Genomic DNA, 8939 nt, shown 5'->3' with positions numbered 1-8939 from the left:
CTGGACTTTGCATCTTCCGCCAGAGGTGAGGGAGGAGGGGGTTGGGCTACAGATTTAGATCTAAAACTGGCTGCTCATTCTTCCGTTTTAGCTGAGCCGAAACCACAGGCAGATTCTGCCCCCAAAGTCCCTTCTCTCCACCCCAGGTAGAACCCTTACCCTACTCCGTGCCTGCAGAGACAAGCTGTGAGCTCGGGCTCAGGGTAGATCTGCGGGGGGCTTCTCTCTCCTCTCTCCTCTGCAGCCGGAACTTGCCTTGGGTGGGCCTAGGAGCAGAGAGGGAGTGTCCCGTGAGTTATAGGTTGAGCCCAGGGAATTCCCACCGTCTCGGTCCTCAGCGCCCATCGCCAGCTGGCTCTGTCGGCACATCTCAGTGGGCAGCTTTTCTGTTTCCCTCCACACTGTCCCAAACGCCTGGAGGGCCAGCCACATTACCCAGCTGTAGTTAGTTCAAAGGTGAGAAGGCCTGCCCTTGCCACCCAGCACCTTCTCGGGGACGCCCCTCCCGGGCTCTCCGGGGGGTGCCTGCAGATGGGCTCCAAGCACCGCAGTGCTGCAGGTGAGGGCACCCACAGATGGGCATGCCTGGACCTGGTAAGGCTGGGGAGGCGGGAGGCAAGGGGCAGACCCCCTGCTGCCGGCCCTCACAGAAGCGAGCCAGCACCCACGGCCAGGGTGATGAAGTGAGCCTGGGGTTGAGGCTGGTCCTTGAGGTCACCCTCCTTCGGGTCCTGGGTCCTCTGGAGCCCCAGGACCTGGTCCTGAGTGTCGCCAAGCTTTTTTAGCAATGCCTGCCTTGAAGGCTGCTTGCAGGAGCTGAGGGGACACCCTGCTGAGGGAGGCCCCCTTCCTCCAAGCTTGACAAACCCACAGCTACATCGCCTGGGTTCCTCATTCGGACCGATAATGATCGAGCCCAGAAAACTGTCAGATGAGAGAAATAATCCATCTCTGCTGCAGATGAGCCGTATGTAGGAGCCCCAGGGACAGCATGGGCGGGCGTGGTTCACGGAGTCCTTGCTCTGCTCCTCTACCCACGGGCTACTGTATTTATTCGAGGGGTGCTTAACGTCCAGCCATCGCCCGAGCGCCCCGCTCCTGACGGGACGCGTGCGGCTCTCCTGGCACCTCTGGACGGGAAACAGCTTCGTGCGGCCGGCTGCCGGCCTGGTGCTTCGGGAACCCGTCAGGACTGGGACCTTCCCCCTGGAAAGTGCCAGTTCCCCCTGGTGTGTTCGGAGGGAGGCCTGCCACCCAGAGAGGCCACAGCCTCAAGTGAGGGGCATGATGGGTCCCAGCTCCCCCTCTGGGCACAGGCTGCGGAGGGGTCAGGGTGGCAGTGGCCGGCTGCCGCGGACGGGACCTGGCCTCCTGACGGCACGGCCCTTCTCTGCACTCAGGTCTTTCTTGCACTACAAAGGAGAAAGGGCCCTGGGCGAGGGGTCAGGGACCGGAGTGCTGGTTCTGGGCTGGGTCATCGCTAAGGAGTTCTTACTAGGGTAGGGGTGGGAGTAGGAACCAACAGTAAGTGGTGCTCCTGAGCTGTCTGGGGGCAGAGTCCCCCAAGCCCGCGCTTCCTGCGTGTGAGCAGGCCCTGGGCAGGGGCCCACAGCTGGGCCCATTGGGAGGAGCCCTGCTGCTCCGCCCCGCCCCTCACTGCCCGGCCCCTTGCTCTCTGCCCCTCCTAGCCTTTCGGAAGACAGGGCTGGGAGGGCCCTGGGGAGGCTCCAGGTCCCGCTGAGGAAGCTCGGCTTAGCTTGGGTCTGGTCCCTCGGCTTCTCATGTCAGGAATGCAGAGCGCAGGCTTCTGGGTCCCCGATCCCTCTGGTGTCCCCCTCCCCGGCGTGGACACACTCCTCCAGCAATAAGGACCATCTGTGGTCGTGGAGAGTACTGTGAAAACAGACCAATGCACTTACTAGGAGGCACAAGACTCCTGAAGAAAATGTAAAATGAACCTTTTTAAAACAACAACAAATATTCACAAAGAGAAATAAAATGTAATTTTCAAGTAGGCCTGGCTAGGAGCTAGATGCTTCTGAAGTGGCGGTTCATTTGGGGGTTGACGGCCCTGGATCTCTGGCCTGGGGAGTGAATGTATCGGGGGGGGGGTGGGTATACAGCTGGAGCCTGGGGGTTCTGGTGCTAAGGGCCTTGGAGGAACCCAGGAGGAGGTGGGCCACTTCACAGATGGCATCCTCTGCTCTCCACAGCTCTGGACCTCAGTCCCCACCAAAGTGCCCCCTGGTTGGGGCCCTGTGTGGAGGAGGGGCAGGAGACTTGGATGTGCAGCTAGGACTGGGGGCAGCTTGGCTTTTTGGCAAACAGTAGAAACCTGTGCGACAAGAGGGGTTAGTGTTTAGACTGGGTCCTTACCCACAGACTTGCAAACCCGTCTTCACATGGAGACGCGGTTGCTAAGTCAAGGTCAACCTAGGCCGTGGCCCTGCACCTGCCCTCGCCTGTAGCTGCTGAAAGGGGTCGTGTGGCCAGAGCACTGACAGTAAATATCTTCTCCTCCTACTGGAACCTCCTTATGGAAGGATGAGAGGTGGGGCAGCCCAGAGGTCTGGAGTGGGTGTGGGCTCTGAAGGTGGACCATGGATTCAAGGTCATTGTTGTGAGTCTGGGCAAGACACTGAGCCCCTCTGACTCCGTTTACCTTGTATGGAAGATGGGGGTTCTCTGAGTAGCCGCCTCCTACCTGACACAGTGAGAACACCCTATTCTACTCGGTTTCTGGGTGTTAACTCACCAAATCCTCACAACACCCCAGATGTTATCCCGATCCCCATTTCACAGATGAGGAAACTGAGGGAGAGCCGAAGTCCAGAAGCTGCCCAAGGCCACGCACCTGGGAAGATGCAGAGTCAGGATTTGAACCCCGGCCCCAGGGCCCAAACCTTCCCCTGTGTGCTCTCAACCTCAGCGAGTCATTGTGGAGCACACGTTCTGGGCTCAATAATTAACGGCACCTATTAATAAGAAGAACCCCCCGCCTGCGGCTCACTCCATCCTGGGTTCCCCAGGCAGGAAGTGCCTTCCTCCCCCGCCACAGGAAGTCTGTGCTGTCAGTTCTCCGTGGCCCACGGTGAGCCCGCTCGGTCCCTGCCTGTGAGGGGTTGCCTGGTCAGTTGCAGGCCACGGGCTCGTCGGCTGGGTGGGCGGTGGGCTCTCAACATCGCCACGGAGCACGAGGCGCCCCGTTCACTCTGGGCGTCGGGGAGTTGGTTTCTTCCCTGGGCTTCCCACACTGCAGCAACCCAACGGCATTCTGCATCCTGTCTCCTGGGTGTCTCCTCTGAGACACCAAAGCAGGAAATTGCATAATAGGCTCCACTGGCCGCCCTCCACCCAGATGGCTTATGGGTGGTGCAGCTCACTGTCGTGGTTTGGCTTTCGATTGTGGATTCAGCTCCTGCGCTCTGCCTGTGAGACCATGGTGTGTGCGTGTGCGTGTGCGTGTGTGTGAACAGAGAACGGGGTGCAGCCCCGGCCAATGGCAGGAGGGAGCTGAGCCGGATCCCATCAGGGTTCAGAGTTGCTCAGGCAATCGAGCCTTCACACTGACATGGCAGGACGCTCAGACGGCTGCCTGCGTTTGGGGGTAACATTTGGGAGGGGAATGCGCAGGGGGAGTGGTTACAAGTAAAATGGATTCCAAGTGGCATTTCGTCACACAGTGGAAGCCTCCAGCCTCTCAAGCTGATAGCAGGTTAAATTTAGAAGTCCCAGACTGGGATGAGACACAGACACCAGGCTCCAGCCAGCTGTTGCAGCGTTCTCCCCACCCCTGCCAGGAGCCAAGGCCTGGGGAGCCGGCTGTCCAGGCTGGGCCAGGCCGACCTGCCCCAAGACGCCCGGAGAAACAGGCTCACTGCAACCTCACACCCAGCCTGCCTTCTACCAGTAAAGTCACTTCTGGGTAGAGCCCAACCTCTGCTCTGGACAAAGAGTCCCTGTAGGTTCGGCCCTGAGGCCTAGAGGAAAACCCCATTTGGGTCCGAGAGGGAGACAGCTTGCTGGCAACTGCAGAAAGGCGAAGGCGGGTGGCGCTCTCAGGTCCCTGGACATTTCTAATGGCCCAGGCACTCTCTCGCACCTGCGGCTTGAGCTGTCTCTTGGTCCTCATCTATCCTGCCTGAATGGCCCCAAAGAGACCGTTTCCCACATGGCTGGGGTCCGGGCCCTCAATTAAGGCAAACGTTGTGGGGAGCGACAGACCCCAGTGCCCACACACCATCCACTAAGGACACATCCGAATCATCGACACGACGAAATCCCCCAAGACAAAGCACGTGCAAAGGGCGAGCGCTTGCCTCCTCCACGGCCCCTTTCTGTCCCCAAACCTCATCGAATGGTACCCCGTTTACAGATGAGGAAACTGACCCTCCCAGAGGGCCGAGGGTCCTGCTAAAGATGGCTCAGCTGGGAAGTCACAGAGCTGGGCTGCTTTCCAATAGCTGTCTCTTGACGCGGCTCTGTCACTGCTCTTTAGGCTACACCATCCCCAGCTCTTCCACACCCCGATTCTACCACACTGCCCTTAACCATTCCTTCATTAACTGGCACAGAAGGTCCCTGAGCACGAGGCTTCACAGGAGTCGTCAGTAGCCCCGCTGGCACTGGAAGAAGGAAATTACTGAATGCAAAAGACACATCTGAGTGATGAGCTCCACCTCTGCGCCCGTGTCTGGAGAGACACATGCACACAGTTGACACCGGTCCTGGCAGAAGCCGGCCCAGCTCCGACCCGGCGGGCCTTCCCCACTTGTCCCTGCAGACTGGAACGCAGAGACGGGATTAGTGCCTCCAGCGGCTCGAGCCCGACTTCGGTTTCGGGGCCGCTGCTACCAGGCTCCCATGTTATGGCCCCTTTTAAAATCAGACACGTGAAGCGGGGCGTGGCTCGGTGTTTACAGCAAGCGGGACGCAGTTCGAAGCCCTGCGCTATTCCTGGCTGCCACTTGTCTTGCTGAGTGAGGTCGGGCTGGTCGCCAGACCTCCCATGCCTGTTTCCCAATCTGCAAGCTGGGACACGCACCCCGAGCCTTCCCTCCCCTGTCGGGACCCAGCCAGGCGTAGGGGTGTGGTGCTTGGTATTGAATGTGCAGGAGGGGCTGCCTGAAAACAGTCACGTTGGACCCTGGTTTATATTAGAGACCAGAGACGTCTCTCTCAATGTGCCTAAAAGTCACGGCAACATCCCGATGACAGGACTTGGTTATTCAGGACCCTGGGCATCCTCAACACACACACACCGAATGCCAGCCCGTCAGCCAGACAGGTGTGTTAAAAAAACTTTTTTCACGGCTTTAGTGAGATATGATTCACATACCACATGATTCACCCATTTAAAGTGTATAATTCTACGGTTTTTAGTATCTTTACAGAGTTGTGTAGCCATCACCAGTCAATCTGGGGGTATTTTCATCTCAAAAAGAAACCCTGTACCTGTTAACTATCACCCGCGGCCCCTCTCCCCAGCAACCCAGACCTAAGCAGCCACTCATCTACTTTCTGTCTCTATAGATGTCCCTCTTCTGGACATTTCATGCAGATGGAATCACGTGACGGGTGGTCTTCTGTGCCTGGCTTCCGCACCGAGCACGTTTTCAGGTTCACCGTGCCACGGCACGCACCAGCACCTCCTTTTTGACAAACGCACTTTTGATCATCTTCCGTGAACGAGGTGCTTTGCTGGGTGCCTGAGAAGCAGCAGCCTGGAGCATACAGTCCCGAGAAGACAAATGAAATGTTACAAAGGACTAGCGCGATGCTGACAGTCAGCAGGGGCTGCGAAGGGAGGTGGGGAAGGCTTCCCCGGGGAAGAGGCCTTCTGGAGGAGACTTGGAGAATGGACCGGAGAGTCTGGGCCTTGTGAGCGCGGGGAGAGGAAGCAGGGCTGCCTGGAGAGGCTCTGAGTTAGGAGAGCGCCCTGGGGGCTGCAGACCAACTGGAGACACAGCAGCCGGGTGCAGAGCCAGGCCTGGTGAAGGAGCTCCTGTTATTTTAGGAGCAGCGAGGGAAGGGGGTGCCAGGTTACGCCCGGGGTAAGCGTGGTGCCCATCACTTGTGAATGACTGAGAAACGATTCTGTGAAGGAGAGAACGATGGAGGCCACGTGCAGGAGCCCCTGCCTGCCAAGGGGAGCTCTCAGGCCTCCCCAGATGGCAGCTCCTGCTCCCTCTGACACGGCCGGCTGCACAGGCAGGAGAGGGTCACGGCAACCTCAGCGGGGTTTGCAGGCCTGCTCCACCCCTCCCTGGCCATGTGACCTTGAGCAAGATATACGGATACGGTTACGGAGAATGGGGATAAACATGGTTGCTTAATGAGGTTCTGGTCCAAGATGGTGGCGTAGGAGGACCCTGAGCTCACCTCCTACCACAGGTACACCAGAATTTCAACTATTTACGGAAAAACTATTCAAGAGAAAGACCAGAATTTAGCAGAAAAGATCTATGACTAAACATATAAAGTGGGGGGACTTCCCTGGTGGTCCAGTGGTTAAGACTCTGCCTTCCAATGCAGGGGTCCCGGGTTCGATCCCTGGTCGGGGAACTAAGATCCCACATGATGCACGGTGCGGTCAAAAATTTTAAAAAGTAAAAAAAATTAAAAAAAAAGGATATAAAAGCAGGAATCACAACGAGACGGGCAGAGGAGGCAGAGTCGTAGTATAGGAAAGACACACACCACTGGGTGGGTGACCCACAAACGAGAAAATAATTACAATTGCAGAGGTTCCCCTCAAGGAATGAGGGGTCTGAGCCCCACATCAGGCTCCCAGCTCTGGGGTCCTGCAATGGGAAGATGAGCCCCCAGAACATCTGTCCTTGAAGGCCAGCAGGGCTTACATTCAGGAGGCCCAGAGGACTGTGGGGAATATAGGCATTCCACTCTTAAAGGGTGCACACAAAACCTCACACACTCTGAGACCCAGAGCAGAAGCAGAAATTTGAAAGGAGCCTGGATCAGACCCACCTGCTAACCCTGGAGAGCCTCCCAGAGAGGCAGGAGGCAACTGGAGCTCCCCCTGGGGACACAGATGCCAGCAGCAACCACTTCTGGGAGCTCTTTCTACCATGTGGATGGCGAGGGCCATTTTGGAATCGTCCCTCGAGCTTATTAGTGCCAGGACCTGCCCCTGCCCACCAGCCTGTCGGCGCCTGTTCTGGGACACCTCAGGCCAAGCTGCTAGCTGGGCAGGAACACGGCCTCACCCACCAGTGGGCAGGCTGCCTTAAGATCCCCTGAGGCTACAGCTGCTGTCCCTGGACATGGTCCTGTTCACCTGAAGGCCCAGGACTCGGCCCCCCACACCAATGGACGGGCACTAGACCTAGGATTCCTAGGGCCCTGCAGCCAGAGATTCCAGGACCCAGCTCCACACACCAGTGGGCAGGTACCAGTCCCGGAATCCCTTAGGCCCTGGCTCTGCCCATAAGTGAGCCAGATCTAGCTACAGGACCAACTTCACAGACAAGTGGGCAAGTATTAGACTCAGGAAACCCTGGGCCCTGGCCTGCCCACTGGTGGGAGGACCCCAGTCCCAGGACCACTACAGCCCTGCAACCTGCCATAGCAGGACCCAGTCTACCTACTGGCAGGCTGGCACCAGCTCTGGGACCCACTGAGCCTTGGCCCTCCCTACCAGCAGGCCACCACCAGCTCTGAGACACCTTGGGCCCCTCAGTCAGTTGCCCTGGGATTTCACCCCACTCACCAGTGGGCCAACACAAGCTCTGGGACCCCTGGGCCCTGCAGCCAGAGACTCCAGGACCAGACTTTGCCCACCAGTAGTCTACTAGCCCTGAAATCTCCTGGGCCCCAAATCCATCCACTATCAGTGGTCACCAGCCCCAGGACCACTGCAGCCCTGTGATCTGCCTTGTCAGGACCCAGATAACACATCAGCAGGCTGGCACCAGCCTGCGACCCTCCAGGCCTGGGCCCCACCCACCAGTAGGCCAACACCATCTGTGAGATACCTTGGACTCTTCAGCAAGCCACCCTGGGATCTAGCCCCACTCACCAGTGAGCCAGCACCAGCTTTGGGACACCCCAGAACCTGAATCCAGCTGTGTCATGAATTGCCCCCCCGCCTCCACCAGCAGGGTGACAATAGCTCTAGGAACTCTGACCTTACAACCACCCACCTCAGAACCTGGTTCTGCCCACTAGTGAGCCAGCACTAACCCCAGGACTCACTTCAGATCTAAAGACACACACAGACTGAAAGTGACGGGATAGAAAACAGTATCCCATGCAAATGGAAATCAAAAGAATGCTGGGGTAGCAATACTTATATCAGACAGAATAGACTTTAAAACAAAGACTGTAACAAGAGACAAAGAAGGACATTACATAATGATCAACGGATCAACCCAAGAAGATATAACAAATTGTAAATATATATGCACCCAAAAAAGGAGCACCAAATACATAAAGTAAATATTAACAGACACAAAGGGAGAAACTGACAGCAACACAATAATAGTAGGGGATGTTAATTCCCCACTTAAACCAACGGACAGATCATCCAGACAGAAAATCAATAAGTAAACACTGGCCTTAAATGACACATTAGACCGGATGGACGTAATAGATACATATAGACCATTCCATCTAAAAGCAGCAGAATACACATTCAAGTGCACATGGAACATTCTGCAGGACAGATCACAAGCTAGGCCACAAAACAAGTCCTGGTAAATTTAAGAAAAGTGAAATCGTATCAAGCATCTTTTCCGACCATAATGCTAGAAGACTAGAAATCAAGTATAAGAAAAAAACTGCCCCCCAAAACCCCCCAAAACAAAGACATGTGGAGGCTAAATAACATGCTACTAAACAACCAATGGGTGACTGAAGAAATGAAAGGAGAAACAAAAACACCTGGAGACAAATGAAAATGAAAACACAATGTTCCAAAA

At 56.5% G+C, this 8939-nt stretch overlaps 1 protein-coding gene across 6 annotated transcripts in view; it reads right to left on the bottom strand.

Moving 5' to 3' along the window:
* Positions 1 to 159: 159 nt before the first annotated feature.
* NUP214 (nucleoporin 214) overlaps positions 160 to 8939 on the bottom strand; it is a 126183-nt gene continuing 117403 nt past the window's right edge. For all 6 annotated transcript variants that reach the window (XM_049711405.1, XM_049711406.1, XM_033426936.2 and 3 more), the window contains 2 exons: positions 1810 to 1893; positions 160 to 268 (listed from right to left, as the gene is read on the bottom strand). In XM_049711405.1, the coding sequence (XP_049567362.1) occupies positions 199 to 268; positions 1810 to 1893 (154 nt within the window). In that variant the 3' untranslated portion in view covers positions 160 to 198. The remainder of the gene's footprint in view (positions 269 to 1809; positions 1894 to 8939) is intronic.

The sequence above is a fragment of the Orcinus orca genome, chromosome 6, assembly GCF_937001465.1.
Source record: "Orcinus orca chromosome 6, mOrcOrc1.1, whole genome shotgun sequence".
In the NCBI taxonomy this organism is placed as follows: Eukaryota; Metazoa; Chordata; class Mammalia; order Artiodactyla; family Delphinidae; genus Orcinus; species Orcinus orca.
This window is presented reverse-complemented; position numbering and strand designations above follow the sequence as displayed.